The sequence below is a fragment of the Hippichthys cyanospilos genome, chromosome 13, assembly GCF_059441005.1.
Source record: "Hippichthys cyanospilos isolate Australia breed blue-spotted pipefish chromosome 13, RoL_Hcya_1.0, whole genome shotgun sequence".
NCBI classification, from domain to species: domain Eukaryota; kingdom Metazoa; phylum Chordata; class Actinopteri; order Syngnathiformes; family Syngnathidae; genus Hippichthys; species Hippichthys cyanospilos.
The window spans coordinates 50,970-67,891 of NC_142381.1; the positions used below are offsets into that span (position 1 = coordinate 50,970).

Below are 16,922 nucleotides of genomic sequence, written 5' to 3' on the forward strand. Positions count from 1 at the left end.
TGACTCGCGGGCCGCGAATGTGCGCAGTCATTCTGACAACGCGACAAACCTCTTTTGTTTATTTGGGCTCCTTCTGAGTTTCGGCTCGCTCGCTCGATGTGAACTTAAGCGACCGAATGCGCTCGTCTTTTAAAAACGACTTTAACGCCGTCCAAAATCCGAATGCCAGCGTTTTTCCTACCCATCGTCAAATGTTTTGAGCGTGTTAGGGCTGAAGCAGACTAATGTTTTCAAAACCCCGATTTGCATCTCAACCCTTGTGCCATTGTTACAAACGATGGAAATTCCTTTCGATTTTTTACGGTCGTAAAGAATCGACGGGAGGATGGCGCGCGACGATTAAAATGTAAAATTTCAAAATGCGACGATTCTGACATTTCTGCGCGATCGCGATCGGACTTGGGAGACACCGTCCAGATTTTTGGACTGTATAAGCCCATTGCTACAGTTTTTGAGTTGCATTTTAATAGGATTCGCCGCATTGATTTTCGTTCCGTTGAGCGGCGGTCAAACTGCCGGCAAACGGATCGTTCTTTGTAGACTTTCGTTTCACCTCAAGACGGTAGGTGGCGGTAGAGACCAGTTCACGGATTTGTCTTAGTGTGGTCACTTCACGGGCCGCAAAGACAGACCGTATCATTTTCCATGTTCTCGTTGGCGTTAACCTACTTAACGTATGGATAGAACTGATGGCGCCCAACAATTTGGGTGGTTGAAGGAAAAAAAATATTCATCGCTTGAATTGTTAGGTCTAAAAACGTTTACAAAATCAGGAAAAAAAAGGCAACATGTATTTTACAGAGTGCGTGCACAAGGGTCGGTCGGGCAGGACATCATTTCAACGCGACCCATTTTCAGCTGTTCCCCAAAGCTTCGAATCCCTCCTTCAGCGCAGAATGATGAAATGCCATTTTAGAGGAAAACATTTTATTTCAAGCGCAACCAACAAGTGAGCGGGGGCTGCTCCAGATGACGGTTTTGGCCGTTGGTGTGTCGCGGGGAAAATCAAACGGCAGAGGCAAAGTTTGTGAAAAAAATGACACAACCGCTACAAGAACAAATGCAAATGGACGCAGCCCTTGGAGGGAGTTTTGTGAAAACATTGATTAAAAAAAAAAAAAAAAAAAGACTCAATGAGAGGAGGCCATATGACAGCTGTCACCGTCCGAGTCCTTTGGAAAACTCTCGCCGCGTCTTTCGCCTGGGTCCGCCCGCCGCTTTTCGCGGGGAAGCCTTGCCTAAGAGCCATGGGCGTCCGGCTCGGAAAAGCAAAAACGCGCGGACCGACGAAGGCGCGGCAACGAAACGACGAGGGGGCGGGGCGGCCTCCGTCGCGTCGGCCCCGCGCCTCCGACGCGTCGGCCCCGCGCCTCCGACGCGTCGGCCCCGCGCCTCCGACGCGTCGGCCCCGCGCCTCCGACGCGTCGGCCCCGCGCCTCCGGGCTTTTTCGGGAACGTCGCGGTCACGCCGCCGAGCCTTTCCGGCCCAACCGGTTGCGGCCGGGCCTTACCGACGCCAGACGAAGGAAGAGCTCATATGTAGAGGGGGTGGTACTGGCGAGGCGTGAGGCGCTTGCGGCACGTGGGGCACGTCTGCGAGTGGCGCAGGGCGTCCCGCAGGCACTGGCTGCAGAAGACGTGGCCGCAGCGGGTGGACACGGCCAGGCGCCCGCTCTCCACCATCTCCGAATACGAGTCCATGCACACCGGGCAGCTGATGGTTCCCGGCGTTAACCTGAACACGCGCGTGCGGGGCGGGGACACAAGTCCGTGACCCCAACCTGGATTTTAGGGGCCGCGTCCAAAATGCGCCTGAGCCCCGTTCGGACGCGTCGCCGCCTAAAACCCGGAGGGCAAATGCCCCCGATGACCCGAAGCCAACTTGTCGCTTTTGTTTTTCGGACCGTAGCGGAGGGCCCTAACCGCGACACGGGGCCCCATCAAAGCGGGTCGACCTTGCTCGTGATCCGAGTCGCGTCTACGGGCTGAACCCGCGAGCGTCGCGCGTTTCTTGAATTTGGGGGGGCTGCGCGGCGGGGTTCCTCACCTGCTGGAGCGCCGCGTCCGGCGCGGGGGCGAGCCGCCGGGCGCCGGAGGGCGAGCGTCGTCGTCGTCGTCGTCGCTGCTGACCACGTAACTTTCTCCCCTGCCTTGAGGGCCTGGTCGGAGGACACGCGCCACAAGATTGGCAAGTCAACGCGAGCGACGCGGAGGGGAGGAGGGATGCGCCGTACCTTCGTCCACCAGCTTGGGGCGGCGAAAAAAGACAAGCGAGAGGAGAAGTTAGTCGACCGTTTTGCGCCGCGCTGGGAAGCCGGCACGACGCTCCTTAAAAATACAAAAAAACTTCCACACCCCCCCACATATTGGACAGGAACCCATCTACAATGGAAGCGGGCCTGCCGAGTTTGGGGTCCCCCCCGCTCGAGTTAAGACCCTCAAAAAAGGCACGGCTACCCTTCAAAGTTAGAAGACCGTGGGATAAATTCTCGAGGATTGTCTCGTGAGAATACGAGCGAGGTGAGAAAGGCCTAAAATGCGGGCTAATTCCCCCAACTTAAAAAGCGTCAGCCATCTAGTGAAAACAGAGCGGAGCTATTTTTGGACGAGTGAAAGATCCGACCCGCGGGGCCAAGCGCGCCTATGATCATTTGCGGCCGCGCCGCGTCCGCTCGGCGTGAGACGCGTGCGGAACCTGCTCCTTTGGTACCCCGCGGGTGCGGCTTTATTCACCAGCACGGAGTCGTTGCTGGTGAGGTCGACGACGTGCGTGGCTTCGGCCGCCTCCGACGTCAGGTCCACCACCACCACCGCCTCCTCGGCGCCTGAACGGGGACGAGCGGGCGCGGCGTGACCGTCGGCTCGGCGACGGAACTCTCGGCGCCACTCACCCGGGATATCCGGCGGGCGGTCCGCGACGCTTCTTCTGTTTGGCGCCCGGCCCGTCGCGCCGGCCCTCCTGCTAGCGTGGGCCGCCCTGCCGGCGGCAGCCCGGGCGCGGGGTTTGGGGCCGCCCGGCGGGCTCCCCGCGTTCCTTCGCTTCCTCTGCGCCTGCAAAAGACGGGGCTGAAGGAACGACTTTCCGAACCCGAGCGGGTGACATCGAGCTCAGTTCGCTGCGCTTTCTTGAAAAGCCTTCCCAGGTGTCTTTGCGCAGGCTCACTAGGGCGCCTGTCCCTGCCCCGAGACGGCTTGGCTAAGGATAGGCGGCTATTGACGACGGGCGGGCGGACGGACGGGCGGGCCATCCGGCATCGGGAGTGGGACGCGACACAGCCACGGTGGGCCTCCTCTAATGTGCGCAGCCGAATTCACCTGCCGACACAACTACGCGCGGCAACTGTCCCGTCGCCTAACGTCACGCGTGGGGATCTGGCCAAACACGCTCCCGCACAAGCTTCGCTAGCAGAGTGCGAGAAACGGCCAGCCAAAGCAGCTAGCGAACGACGGAATCCTCGGCGCTTTCTGCCAAATGTGCTAAATGACGAAACGCTTGTTGCCGATGGGGAACACGCGCTGCGTTCCGTCGCGTCGACGCGCTGTCGCCCCCCAGGCGAATGGCCTTTTTAGCGATAGGGTGAATGGAAAAGTCCGCGCGAGTCGTTTGAGCGCATCCGACGACGTCGAATGACGGCTTTTTCACGAAGCGCTGAGCCTCGGCACCCGCGCCTCGCCCCGACTCACGGTGTTGCTCATAGCCGGAGGGCGACGGCCGGAGGTCGCTCGCTCCGCCGGCTGTCCGGCTCCGCTCTTCGATATCGCTAGCGCCTCGCTCGATGAGCGGCTCCCGCTGGTCGGCGTTTGCTTGACGGGCGAACGCTCTCAGTCGGAGCGCCCAGAGCGGACATCGGGCGTCGACGTACCGAGACGCTCGCGTTAAAAGCGCGCCATTGGGACGTCTACGCAAGCAGTCACGCAAATGGCGCGCACATCCCCCCCCCCCCCCCAATTCGCTAGCAGACGCTATTGCTAACGGAGAGCCGGATACCGTCATATCCGGCTCGCGCTCGTCCTCCTGTGACCGTCGGGGCGCGATAGCGCCGCCCTGGCGGACTGGAGGCAACAGGGAAACTGGGGGGGAACTTGTCGAGAAACGTCCTTAACGGCGGCCATCTTACGTTGCCGCTCGCGGCATCCTCGCCTTCTTTGCGACGAAAATGTCGCAGGGCCCGATGAGGGTTTAAGAACAAGCCGCGACATCCTGGCTTCCCCCGCGAAGGGCCGAGCGCTGCTCCGTCCTGCGCAGTTCTCCAGCGCGCCCTCCGTTGCCGGGCAACGTCATCCATCGCGCGACGGAAGTCCTCTTGGCCGGCGACGGCCGCTTCGCAAGCGAAAGGTGCCAAGGCTTCGGGAAGGACAGCCGGCAGGTGAGCGCCCGCTCGCGGAAAGGCTCGTCGCATGCACTTAGTTCGCTTCAGTGTAGCGAGCCCCCGTCAGATCGCGCACCTTGTTGTCGTTTGCAGGGGGGAGCCCGCCACCATGCTGGCGCTGCGGGGGGGTCTCCGCGTACAGCGGCTTCCCGCCGCGGCGCGGCGCGGCTCGGCCTTCTCGCGGAGGTCTCCTCCGCCTCCCGCCGGCCGCTCCCCGGCTCTCAGCCGCCTGTATTCGGGCTGGTACGAGCACGCGGCGCACTCGGCCCCCGTGCGCCTGGCCGAGGACTTCCTGGTGCAGGTGCAGCAGAGCAGCGGCCTTCCCTGGTGGCTCAGCATCGCCGTCAGCACCCTGGGAGTCAGGACGCTGGTCACGCTGCCCCTCGCCGTCTACCAGATGCGCGTACTCGCCAAGGTGCCGCGCCGCCGCCCTCCCGGGACATGTTTGCTGACGGGGACGCGTTCTCGCCGGGGCTGCGCAAACCTCACGGTCGCCACTCTTGTTGGCCCGAGTTTGCGCCTCTTTAACTTCCCCGTTCGAGCCTTTCCCCGGGACGTCGCGCTTCTTCTTGCGAGAGGTGACGGCATCGCTGGCGCTGCCCGAGCTTCTCTGCCCAATTGGGCTTTGACGGGAGGGTGGAGGAAAAAGGAAAAAAAAAAAAAAAAAAACGACTTTTTCACCACGAAGCGTCTTCACAAGCAAGCAGGAGGCAGCCTTACTTGAGAATGCTGTTATTTTATTTATTATTTTATTTATTAGGGACCGCGTCGTCTTTATTTTGACATCGTTCCAGCATTCCCCTATGAAACAGATGGGTCTGGCGGCTAATTGGCAAACAAATCTCAGAACGGGCAGTCCTCTTTTTCAAGGCGGCTCCTTTTACCATGTTGTGCCCTCAAGGCCTTTGTCGCCGCCCTCCCTGCAGGTGGAGGCGCTGCAGACGGAGATTGCCGCACTGGCCCAGAGGCTTCGCTACGAAGTGTCGCTGAGGGCCGCGGAGCGCGGCTGGACGGACCAGCAGAGTCGGTAAGGATGGCCGTGCCGCCCCGCCCCCGCCCGGCTCACGGCTCGCCCTTCAGCTTTCAGTTCCGGAAGAACCTGCGGCGCCTGGTGTCTCAGTTGTACGTGAGGGACAACTGTCACCCTTTCAAGGCCTCGCTGTTGGTGTGGGTGCAACTGCCGCTGTGGATCGGCCTGTCGCTGGCGCTCAGGAACATCAGCGCCCCCTCTTCGGGTGAGCGGGCCTAGTCCGTTGGCTATCCGCCACCTTATCGCGCGCTCTTTCATGCAAAGCGGCGCGGCTGTTCGCCATCACTTTTGCCACAAGGCGGTGGCGCGCGGAGGACGCGCAAGTGCGAATCGGGACTTGGCCGCAGGCGGCTTTCGAAGCCGCCCGCGAGCGCGGGGTCGGGCGTCCGCCACGTCGGTGGGGCGGGGAAGGGGAAAAAAAAAAAAAACGGCGGCATTTATCTTCCAGCGCTGGAGAGCTCCTTGGCTACAGGGGGCACCCTGTGGTTCCCCGACCTGACCTCGCCAGACGCCACGTGGCTTCTCCCGTCGGCTCTGGGGCTGACCAATCTGCTGATCGTGGAGGTACGCGAGCGGCGGCGGCGAGGGCGCCGCCTCGTCATCACGCGGCTTTTCTTCCACCTCAGCTCTTTTCCCTGCGCCGGTCCGACGCGTCGTTTGTCCAGAAAGCGCTGATAAACGCGATGCGAGCTTTGTCCCTGCTGATGATTCCCATCGCCGCCGGCGTCCCGTCGGTGAGTGGCGCCTCGCCGCAAACTGTCCGGTCGGGAGCGAGCGGTCTTTGCTCCTCTCTCCAGGCCGTGGCGCTCTACTGGTGGTGCTCCAGCCTGGTGGGCTTGGCTCACAACTTGCTGCTTCGCGCCCCCGCCCTCCGCAAGCTCCTCGGACTTCCCGCGCGGCCCTCGGCCAGGCCCTACAAAGAACTGATGGACGCCGTGCTCAGCAAGTACCGCAAGTAGAGGCCGGGCGCGCGAGCGCGAGCGCCGCTTCCGGCTTGGGGCCGGCCGGGACTCGCCCGCGGCGCCGGAGGAGTTGCCGAGAGTCCCCGAGCCGGGGTTGGTCTCCGTTTCCCGGGGCGCGACGGCAGGGATTTCCTCTTCTCCTTTCCGTTAGCGGCTGCTTGAAATAAAACGTTGGGCCTTTCGGAAGCGACTCGGCCACTTTGTTGAAAAACCCTTCAGCCGCATTTCAGTTTCCGTCCCGGAGGCAATTTCGCTCGGCCTCCGCCCGAATGCGCCAGGACGTCTTTGTCTTGTAGACTGACATTAAAAGGGTCAAGCCACAACTTTGTTTAAAGTACCCGTCACTCGTTCATCCTATTCAAGACATTCCTTCATCAAAACGTTCGGCCAAATGCAACTTCTGCGCCAGACAGACAAACGGCATCGAGCCTGACAAATCACGTGATCCGGAATGACAGAAAAGGGTCCGTCGGTGATTGTGTGCTAGACGCCGGCTAGGGTCGGGCGAAAGGCAATAAAGCTCACCTGCAGCGCTCGCGTCACTTTTATTTCAAAACAAAGACAAGGGAAAATGTCACGCCGTCATCATGCGAGGCGCGATGCTCATAGACATCAACTCCTGGAAGAGAAGCTTACACGCGTACGGCATCCGCACCAACGAGATCTGCGAACAGAACAAACCGCCGTCTCAGGTCGTTAGCGGGACTGCGTACAACGGTATTGTTTTTGGCTCGTCGTCCCCTTCGGGCCCGCCTTACGGCCCTCGGACGAATCGTCGGGAAATAACTTCCTTGACGTTTACAACCACAAAGAGATGAATCGCTGCTACCACATTTACAGGCAATCGCAGCAGCATCGCGTTTCCCCAAACGCCTTTTGCATAGAAGCGAATCACTCCGCCCTCCAGTGGACAAAAGGGGGAAGGCCTTTTTGAAAGACTCCCAACATTTTGGTGCTTCTTCTCTTGTGTTCCCCGCATTTAAATTGTCTGCTGTCATTTCTTTGGCATTTGGATGAATGGGGTGGGGCCCGATGTGGACGGGCTGCATTTCCGGTCCCCAAAACAGACGGCACAACCCCCCGCCCAAAACGATTAGCCACGAACCCTGGCGGGGGTCGGTGGCAGCCCCGTGCGTTACCTGCGTCTTGTTGCGGCAGCCGCGGCACTCGTAGGTGTGCGTGCGGGTGTTGGCGATGGCCATGAGCCCGCACAGGTTGCACACGTGCACCTGGTAGGGGTCGGACGCCTCGAAGAGCCGCTCGCGCAGGAACTGAGCGGCGCCGTGGGCGATCTGGCAGTCGCGTTCCATTTCGCCAAAACGAAGGCCGCCGTCGCTGAAAGACGAGCGGGCGTGAGACGGGCCGCTCGGCCGCTCCCTTCCTCGGCGGCGGCGCCGTCGGGGTGTCTCACCGCGAACGGCCCTCCATGGGCTGCCTGTTGAGGATCTGCACGGGCCCGCGGGCCCTGGAGTGAATCTTGTCGTCAACCATGTGCTTGAGGCGCTGATAGTACGTGGGCCCGATGAAGATCTGCGAAGTCAGCTTGCGGCCCGTGAAGCCGTTGTACAGAACCTGGAGCCGCGAGGACCGGGGTGAAGGCGCTCAGGGGAAGGGCGGCGGCGGCCGACGGCACTCACCTCGTTGCCCCTTAGGTGGTAGCCGTACTCCGAGAGCAGGTTGGACACCTTCTGCACGTTGACGGCGTCGTTGAAGGGCGTGGCGTCGCCGATCTCGCCTTTGTTGGCCGAAACCTACGGGGGGCGGCGAGGAGGCGGCTAGCGGCGGGCCCGGGACGCAACCCCGTCGGACGGAGCGGCTCACCTTGCCCTGCAGGCACTCGATGAGATGGCCGACGGTCATTCTGGACGGGATGGCGTGCGGGTTGATGATGATGTCTGGCGTGATGCCCTCGCAGGTGAAAGGCATGTCCTGCCAAACAAAGGCGGCGGAAGCGCTCGCCGTCAGTCGCCCCGCCCGCCCGGCGGCCCGCCTCCCTACCTCCTGTCGGTACTGGATGCCGCAGGTCCCCTTCTGCCCGTGCCGGCTGGCAAACTTGTCGCCGATTTGCGGGATGCGCACCGAGCGGACCTGCGACCGGGCGCGGAGGCGCGGGTTGTCAGGCGAGGCCGGCGCGGAGGGTCGGCGCGAGCGCGCGGCGAGCCGTACCCGGATCTTGCAGAACTTGTATCCCTCCTGGTTGAGCGTGACCATGACCTGGTCCACGATGCCGGTCTCGCTGGTGCGCAGGAAGGTGCTGCAGTCGCGCTTGGTGTAGCGACGGTTGCTGCTGTCCAGCTCGTCGTCGTTGTCGGGCAGCGTCACCGTCTTGCCGATGATCACGTCCTCGCCCGACACGCGCACGCCCGGCGCGATCAGGCCGTCGTCGTCCAGTTTGTCGTAGATGGCGTGGCGCATCCCTGCCGGCGCAGCGGCGACGTGAGAGCTGGCGGCGCCGGAGGCCTCGGAGGCGCCGCTCACCCTGGCAGGTCTCCTTGGTGGGCTTCTCGAAGACCTCCTCCTGGTCGAAGCCCTTCTTAGACTCCTGCTCCTTGTAGGAGCGATAGAAGACGGACCTGAAGAAGCCCCGGTCCACGGCCGAGCGGTTCATAATGACCGAGTCCTCCTGGTTGTAGCCCGTGTAGGAGGCGATGGCCACGATGGAGTTGATGCCTGCCGAAGGCCGGCGGCGGTCAGCGGGCCGGCCGAGGGCGGGCGGGCGGGCGGGCGGGCCGAGGGCGGGCGGGCGGGCGGGCGATCGTACCTGCCGGCAGCTCTCTGAAGCGCAGGTACTCCATGGAGCGAGTGGTGACCAGCGGCTTCTGAGGGTAGTAGAGCACGTGCGCCAGCGTGTCCATGCGAACATGGAAGTTGGTGATGTAGACGCCCATGGCCTGCTTGCCCATGGCCGACTGGTACGTGTTCCTGGGAGACTGATGGCACACAAAAACAAAGGCTCAATCTCGCTCGCCGGTCCCGGGCAAGCGTCGCGGACCTAAGCGCTACAAATAACCAGCGCTTCGAATCGACGACGCTACAAGTATCGAGCGCCGTCTCGTCGCCTTCCGAAATTTCGGCACATTTTTTCTCTTTTAGGCCGCCCGGCGCCGACGGCGTGTGGCCAGTTGGACCCGAGACTCTTTCGTTCCACTTCAGGTCAAACTTTTGTTCCCGGGTTTGCACGCATCTGCTGACTAAAACTGGTGCCGGTTTGATCGGGTCCGCTATCGCGGTCGGTTCCTGAAAATATTATTCGTTTATCACGGGATCTCAGACCGCCGCCGAACTTGCCACGCGCTAACAATTTCGAGACCTTTGAAAGATCGATTGGAAAGGCCGCAATTCCGAATTCCGAGGCCTTCGGGGACTTTTGAACGGAAAAGAGGGGCCTCTTTGGAAATACGGCCCGGACCAAAAGACCCACCTGGTTGTGATCGGGGAAGGGGATGATGGAGGCGCACACCCCCAGGATCATCGACGGGTGGATTTCACAGTGGGTGTAGGTGGAGCAGTAGGCCACGCCTTTCTCCTGAAGATCATCCGGGGTCATGGCCAGCATCACCGTCTCCTCCTCGAGCGTGTCGATGTACTCCACCACGCCGCTGGCCACCAGGTCCTGCCAGCTGCGCGCCGGCAAAAGCAAAGACGAGACGGCTCACGGGCGGGCGGGACGCGGCCCGCTCAACTCAGCGTTTCGACGAGTATCTGCAGTCACTCAGGCCGACGCCCGCAACGGCGCGGCCGGACAAATTTGTCGAAGCGCCCGAAGCGTAGCCCGTCTTTGTGGTTATTAGCGATGAAAGAAAGAAAGAAAAATCGGGAGTCCGCCGATTTCCCGCGCAGTGTGGACGGAGCAATCGGCGAGCTGCTCGTTTCGTGAGCGTTACGCTACAGGCTCGTCGCCGCCTCGGAGCGACAGGGCGGAGGCGCCGGCGAAAAGCTCCTTTCCCCAAATCCGCGACACTTGCCTCAGCTCCAATTTGAACCGGTCGACAAGCTTTTGAAAGCGGGGCACTTGTAGCGCAGGAAAGAAGCGACGGACATGACGCTCACCTGTAGTTGTTGTACTCTCTCTCCTTGAGCTGGTCGATGTGTCGCCTCTTCAGCAACAGTTTTTGCTTCTCCACAATCAGAAGCGGTCTGCAGATGCGCCCGGCGTCCGTGTAGATCCTGATCTCGCGCTCTCGGATGTCTCGGATCATGCTCACCTGCCGGGGCGAAGGTGAGCCGCGAAGCGCCGGGGCAGAGGCGGCCGACGGGAAGCGGCGCGGCACCGACCTCGGAGACGATGATGTCCATCTGACGCCGGAGCTTCCGCAGAGTGTTCATCAGCTGCTCGGGATCCTTGTGGATCCCCACCCAGCAGCCGTTGACGAAGATCTTGGTGGCGCTGCCGCGTCGCGCCGTACGGACAAACAAACGATCGACTAAGCCTTTGCCGTCAAAATAGTGCGGTCGACAAAACGTCTGGTCAAGATGGCGCAGCTGGCGTAACACAGTCCTAAACCAAAGACTGTGGCGTTTTAGTCAACAATCGCTACCCAGTAATTGGAGGTACTGCAACCTACTTCGGTTTCAATTATGTGCCCCAAGAAAAAAAAACTCCCCCCCCCCCACAAAAGTGAACCACTTTGAAAATTTGATTTCACGGGACGCCTCGGAAATGTTTGCGAGCAGTTGCGAGACCGCCGCTCGACCGATTTGGGCAAGACCGAGACACGGAGATCGCACGGGCAAACGTTTGGGAAGTAGCGGGCAGAATGTAACTCACGCGACCCGGGCGAAAGCACGTTTCCGCTTCGCAAAAACGCTCAAATCAAAGTCAAAAAGAGGCCGCGGCAAAAGACGCTGGCAAACGCAGGCGACCGATTCAAGAAGCCAAAAGAAAGCAGCGGTGTAAAGAGCAGTCACACAGGAGGCGCTCGAGTCAAAACGGGGTCACCGCAGCGGAGCCGAGGCAGTATAGTCACGGTGGTACGTGTGTTTGTGTGCGTGACCCACTCGGCAATGGCGGCGGGCGAGATCTCTTCCAGGTTCTCCATGCTCCACTCCTCCAAAAACTCAAGGATGGGAGAAGGTTGAGATCCCACCGAGATGTAAGCCATGAGGGCCAGATTCTTTACCAGGCCCACAGCGTGACCCTGAGAAGCACGCACGCGCGCGCAGTCAGCCGACGGTTCGGGCCGGGCCGCGGGGCGCGCCGCCGCCCACCTCGGGGGTCTCGGCCGGGCACACCATCCCCCAAAGCGTGTTGTGCAGCTGTCTGGGTTTGGCCAGTTTGCCGTCGCGTCCGATCGGAGAGTTGACGCGACGCAGGTGGGACAGGGTGGACGCAAAGGTGAGCCGGTTCAGCACCTGCGACCCGACAAAACCGGTAAGGGAAGCGGCGACGCGGCGGCGCCAACCGGTCAACGCGCCGGGCCGACCTGGGACACGCCGGCTCGGGCCTGGTGGGCCTTCTTGACGTCGCCCCAGTTGCCGGTTGCCAGCGAGTACTTGAGCCCATCCGAAATAATCCTGGTCTTGATGGCCAGCTCCAGGTTAAAGTCTTTGCCCCTGTCGATGAACTTCTGCGCGTAGATGCGGATCTCCTTCAGCAGGTTCTTGAACATCCTGAAGCCAGACGGGAAGAAGCTCAAGCGCGGGCCGAGCCACCGCGGCGCAAACGCCGGACCCACCCTCTGAAGAGGAAAGCCAGGAGCGGTCCGGCCAGGTCCAGCCTCTTGTTGCCGTAGTGATCTCTGTCGTCCAGCTCTCGTCGGCCCAGAGCGGCCAGCAGCAGCCTGTGCACCATGTACCTGAAAGGCCGGACCCCGCCATGGAACGCTTCCGTTTTTGCTCGTCTCACCGGGCGGAAAGCGCTTTGCCCCTTGGAGGGCGAGCTTTACAGAAAGGGCAAATCCCGAGCAAAAGCGGAGCCGAAACCCCGCGAATTGAAAGGAGGGATATCGGCAATTTGCTAAGCGCACTTAGCCAGTTTTATTTTCTACGTTTTGCTTTCTGAGGCTCCGGGAGCAGACCGAGCTTAGGATGAAGTCAGAGCACAAAAGGCCGCAATTGGCCCCATTTGCAGCTAGCGCAAACGCTTCAACGCCGCCTCACTGTATTTGTTTGAATCCGGCCTGCACTACACGGACTAAAGTCCGCAGACTTTACAGTTCTGCTGGGCTCATCTCTCAGCATCAGGGCCTTCATAAACCAGGAGCAGAACCCAAATAGCTCGACCACAGGAGACCGGGAGCCAACGTCAAGCATTTAAAAACATGCTCGGATCTCTCTGTTGTGTCAGAAAGTGAGCCGCAAGTTTTTGATGTTCTTTTGAGGGAGTCTGGTCAGAAGAGCGTGACAACACTAAAGACTGATACGGAGAAAAAGCACGAATTCGATACTACTCCCTTTTTTTTTCGCGGCGAAGACTCCGCAACGCCTGCGGACAGAGTCCAGCACAGGCCGGGTCCGCGCGCCTCGAAACGGACCCGGGAGGGCGGCGACGCCTTTGCTCACCCGAGAAAGTAGGCCTTCTTGGTCTCGCAGAAGTCGCTGACGCCGACGTGCGGCAGCATTTCTTTCTGCAGAACTTCTTTGGCGTACTTGATCCTGCGCTCTTTGGTGACTCCCGGTTTGGCTCCCCTGGACCCGATGAAGTTCAAGGCCACGTTCTGCTCCTGGATGACGAAGGCTTCGTCCAGCGACGGCTTGACCTGAGCGGGCGTAAGCGGGCGGGTCAGGGGGCGGCGCCCGAGGCCGGCGACTACGCTACGCACCATCTCCATCATCTCTGGGTCATCGAAGTCGTAGATGATGTGCTCCAGGATGTCTCGGTCCGACACGAAGCCCAGCGCTCGGAAGACGATGATGATGGGGACTTCCTGGCGGATGTAGGGCAGCGTGGACACGATCCTCTGTCCGATGGCGCTCTTCTTGACGCCCTGAGACGGCGAAAGGCATCATCGTATCCGGCGGGCTCGGCAACATCTGGCCTAAATCCAGGCGCGCGCGAGGCGACAAGGCGAGGCTTGCTATTGACTGACCTGTCCTCCGCGCGCCATCATGCTGACCCAAATGGTGCTGGTGGGGCGCGACGAGTTCTCCAGGCAGGAGCGACACTCGCCCGTGAAGGCATACTTAGAGTCCTTCTTGGCGAACACGTACACCGTGTTGGTGGCCATCTTCTCCTGGGCAATCAGCACCTGAACACGGCCACGCTTCACCTTAGACGGCATCCGGTTTGAAACCGCGTGCAACAATCGGTGGCGGCGCGGTGCAAGTAGTAACAAAAGCTTGCCATTACATATTTCTGACGTCAGTCGCTCGATTGATTATACGCTCCATGACTCAGATCAACATTTTTGATTCCTTCTCCTTCCTTTTTAAGAGAGGAGATTTTCAGACCGCCGTCGCAGAAAACGGAGCGACTCAACCCGTCCTAAATTTGGCAAAACCGTGGATCACGGACTCCCGAAGACAACGCTGACATTTGCAAATGTCCTATTGGGAAGACCACAAAGATGATCTGTCTGCTTTCGGGGAATCTGAGACGTTACTGACCGCGGTTGAGATATTTGGACAATTTTAGTTCAACTTTGAAGCATTGATGAACCAGATTAGCCGTGTAGCTTAATTTGATCGATTTTTCTTTTGCTCGTTTGGAGGCCCGATGTCAACGCGGCTTTAGAAGTCGATCGAGCGGGGCCAGAGTCGGCGACCCCGGCGGTTTCCTTTTGGCGATGGAGCGCACGAAGGAGGCGAAGCAGGACGGCACCTTCTCGGAGCCGTTGATGATGAAATAGCCGCCGGGGTCCAGCGGGCACTCGTTGAGCTCGCACAGGTCACGGTCGGTCAGGCCGCTGAGCAAGCAGTAGGTGGAGCGCAGCATGATGGGGATCTTGCCGATGAAAGTCTTCTGATGCTGCGTCTGAAGCTGCTCCTCGCCCTCCTTGATGATGGTCTTGGTGATGTCCACGTACAGGGGGGCCGAGTATCTGGGGGGGGGGGGGTGTGAGCGACCGGTTGCTAACCCTACCACCCCCCCCAAGGTGGCGGCGGCGGCCGGGACCTACGTGAGGTTTCGCAGGCGAGCCTCGTTTGGCATCATGGGGGACGGGGCACCGTCTCGCTCCCAGTGGGTGGGCTTGGACAAGTAGATCTGCTCAAACTTCAGCAGGTAACGCGGCTGCACCACACGACAAGTCAAAGTCAGTCCTGCATGTTAGCCTTCACTTTCTTTACCAAAACTAAACACAATCAGGCATTTTCCTCAGGGCGCATTTTTCGCTATACGGAACAGAGAAGACTAACACCCCCTTTGATCGTTAAGTAGAAGCCAATCGGAGCGCACTTTTGTGGACTGCGCTCAAATCTGGGATCATTTTACTTGAGTTTGATGGGCACCCCAAACGATTCAATGACAGCAAATCCGGACCGACGGGGCAACTTACGGGCTCCTCCACCTCCCCCGAGGTGTGCTGGGCTTCAGCCTGCAGGTCGATGGGCGGCGCGTCTTCCACGATCCTCTGGACCGACATCTGGATGAACTCGTCGAAGGAATCCAGCTGCTGCCGCACCAGGCCCTTCTCGTCAAAATACGAGCTGGAAATGCGGCGGACTTTTTGAGGAGGACGCGAGCTACGGCGCATCCCAAGTCAACGCGACGGACGTCGGACGAAGACGGCCCCTACGGGCGGCCCGGAACGCACCTGATGACGATCCAGCACGCCTCCTGCCACAGGTCCGGCGTGATCTCGTCGTCGTCCTCATCGTACTGGGTATCTGAGCCCAGTCGGGGAGAAGAGACTGAGATCGCGGTCCCCTTTCGGGCGACCTCCACCTCAACTCGACGCGCAAAGTCTTTTCTGGCTACCGTCGACGTTCAGCCCGCGGAACCTTCCGTCCCGAACCTCCAGGCGGACGACGCTCGATAGTCGGCCGGAACTCCAGAGAGGACGCAAAAAAACGCACCGCGGCTAGTTAAACGTGCGTCTTCGGCGTCCGTCGTCAATATCACGTGCAGTGAAATCTTCTCTGTGGCCTCTTTCCAAAGTTTAATTTGCATGAAATAAAACACTGTCACAGATGTGGTGGGACGACCCCGGAAAAATTAAAGCTAGCTTGCTTTTTTGGGGACATGTCCTGGCGAATTTGGAAGTATTCGAGGACACCCTCGTTGCATCCAATATGTAGAAGAAAAAAAAATGAGACGAGGCCAGACTATGATGCGATCGTGACCGTGGTGGGGGGACGCGGGGAGATTCTATTGTTTGGAGTTGCAAACAAGGGATCTTTTTGCCAGCCAATTTAACTATTACAAATGTCACAATTTCCACAAATCTTATCATATTGACCACATTCGAACACAGTTTGCGTCCTTCATCCAAGATTTTTTGGGGCATCGGTCTTGCTAAAACACGATTGTTTTGGTCACCGGGGCTAAAATAGAAAGTGGTTTCTTGGCTGACGACGCTTGATTGGCGCGTCGAAGCCGGCAAAAGTGGCAAATTGAAGCGTCACTTGAAAAGGGGCAGCGCCGCAGCGGAATATTCTTCGTAACGCAGTGTTGTAACGACATTTTGGTCTTTTCGAGGTTTCGCCCAGCGATGGTTCACCCGCTTGCTGGCCAGGATGCTATGCTATGCTAAGATAAGCTAAACTAAGCTAAACCGAGAAAAGCGAAATGCGGCGGCGACGCAGTTGTGTCCGTCAAGCGTTCACGTCCAAGAGCTCACCTTCGTCCTGGTCGTACATTTGAAGCCTCGGCTAGGGAAAAGTGCGAAAAACGAGCCAAGGTTCGACGACGAAACGATAGCGCGCTTCTTCGAATCTCCCGTCTGCTTTCTTGTTCGCCTGAGGAGGAGCCGCGGCTGCCGCTCGACAATGAAGAAATGACGCGACGCCGCTCCATGCGGTCAGACTAGGAACTGCATGTGCTGCAACGTCACGTAGCGTTCAGGGCGAGAGGGTTCCGGTTGCGGGACCCCGTCCTACATCCTGCACTCAGACCCATTCGTTCAGAGCACTAAGAGCAGGGATCACCGAGCATGCGGAGGGCGAGCACCCTCGGGACCCTCGACACCCTTGTACCCTCGGGAAATGACGAATCGGCTCAAGTGTCTCTGTCATTTAAGGTTCTAGGCACATATCCTTTTATGTCAAGACACCGCTCATGCTAACGATTTCTCGCAATAATCAAGAAACTGTTGTCAATATGTGAATCATGTGTATACCTATAATTGTCTGTAAACTTCCTAGAAAATCGCTGACGTTCTATCACACGTAAGCTATTTGCAGAAGAGGCCTGGCCTGAGGGCCACTCACGTGACCCTTCCAGTTAGCCTTGGCGACCCCTGCTATAGTGTCCATGTTTGTTTTTTTATTTTGCAACAATATTTTTCCAGTCGAGTGCCACTATTTGCTCACTCACCGGCCCGTTTTTCAACAAGCCTGGCTACTACTACTCATGTGGCCAGATGTTGCTATTTTTGGGACAACAAGCGCTGGGCGGCTTGATTCATTTCAAAGTCACACGTGGAAAACTTCGCCATATTTGGCACGCTTTCCTTGTTCACT

The 16,922-nt window shown here is 59.3% G+C and overlaps 3 protein-coding genes across 6 annotated transcripts; 1 reads left to right on the forward strand and 2 right to left on the reverse strand.

Annotated features, from left to right (window-relative positions):
• Window positions 1-910: 910 nt before the first annotated feature.
• LOC148413287 (E3 ubiquitin-protein ligase RNF4-like) lies at window positions 911-4,301 on the reverse strand. Of its 2 annotated transcripts, XR_015867548.1 has the most exons (7): window positions 4,119-4,301; window positions 2,892-3,051; window positions 2,734-2,825; window positions 2,235-2,247; window positions 2,048-2,159; window positions 1,393-1,735; window positions 911-1,348 (listed from the first exon to the last, which is right to left on the reverse strand). XR_015867548.1 is itself a non-coding variant. In XM_088430685.1 (6 exons), exons 1-6 carry the CDS (start codon window positions 4,284-4,286, stop codon window positions 1,534-1,536), a joined length of 747 nt encoding a protein of 248 aa, XP_088286811.1. In that variant the 5' UTR covers window positions 4,287-4,301; the 3' UTR covers window positions 911-1,533. The 2 variants fall into 2 exon arrangements, 1 of the variants encoding a protein (XP_088286811.1); XM_088430685.1 differs by having other exon boundaries at window positions 911-1,735.
• On the forward strand, window positions 4,205-6,544 carry cox18 (cytochrome c oxidase assembly factor COX18). Of its 3 annotated transcripts, none has more exons than XM_088430681.1 (7): window positions 4,205-4,367; window positions 4,464-4,785; window positions 5,297-5,397; window positions 5,451-5,605; window positions 5,849-5,964; window positions 6,027-6,134; window positions 6,198-6,544. In XM_088430681.1, the coding sequence occupies exons 2-7, from the start codon at window positions 4,480-4,482 to the stop codon at window positions 6,357-6,359; spliced, it is 948 nt and encodes a 315-aa protein (XP_088286807.1). In that variant the 5' UTR covers window positions 4,205-4,367; window positions 4,464-4,479; the 3' UTR covers window positions 6,360-6,544. The 3 variants fall into 3 exon arrangements, with proteins under 3 accessions (XP_088286807.1, XP_088286810.1, XP_088286809.1); XM_088430684.1 differs by having other exon boundaries at window positions 4,220-4,367; window positions 4,438-4,785; XM_088430683.1 differs by having other exon boundaries at window positions 4,295-4,389.
• Window positions 6,545-6,890: 346 nt separating this feature from the next.
• polr2b (RNA polymerase II subunit B) lies at window positions 6,891-16,246 on the reverse strand. The gene is made up of 24 exons (XM_088430660.1): window positions 16,082-16,246; window positions 15,056-15,128; window positions 14,798-14,948; window positions 14,420-14,532; window positions 14,122-14,341; window positions 13,391-13,549; window positions 13,124-13,288; window positions 12,864-13,060; window positions 12,038-12,157; window positions 11,786-11,972; window positions 11,571-11,714; window positions 11,361-11,500; window positions 10,638-10,749; window positions 10,413-10,567; window positions 9,784-9,982; window positions 9,124-9,292; window positions 8,841-9,032; window positions 8,529-8,779; window positions 8,361-8,450; window positions 8,184-8,291; window positions 8,000-8,113; window positions 7,774-7,934; window positions 7,502-7,697; window positions 6,891-7,026 (listed from the first exon to the last, which is right to left on the reverse strand). The coding sequence occupies exons 1-24, from the start codon at window positions 16,098-16,100 to the stop codon at window positions 6,937-6,939; spliced, it is 3,525 nt and encodes a 1,174-aa protein (XP_088286786.1). The 5' UTR covers window positions 16,101-16,246; the 3' UTR covers window positions 6,891-6,936.
• Window positions 16,247-16,922: the final 676 nt, after the last annotated feature.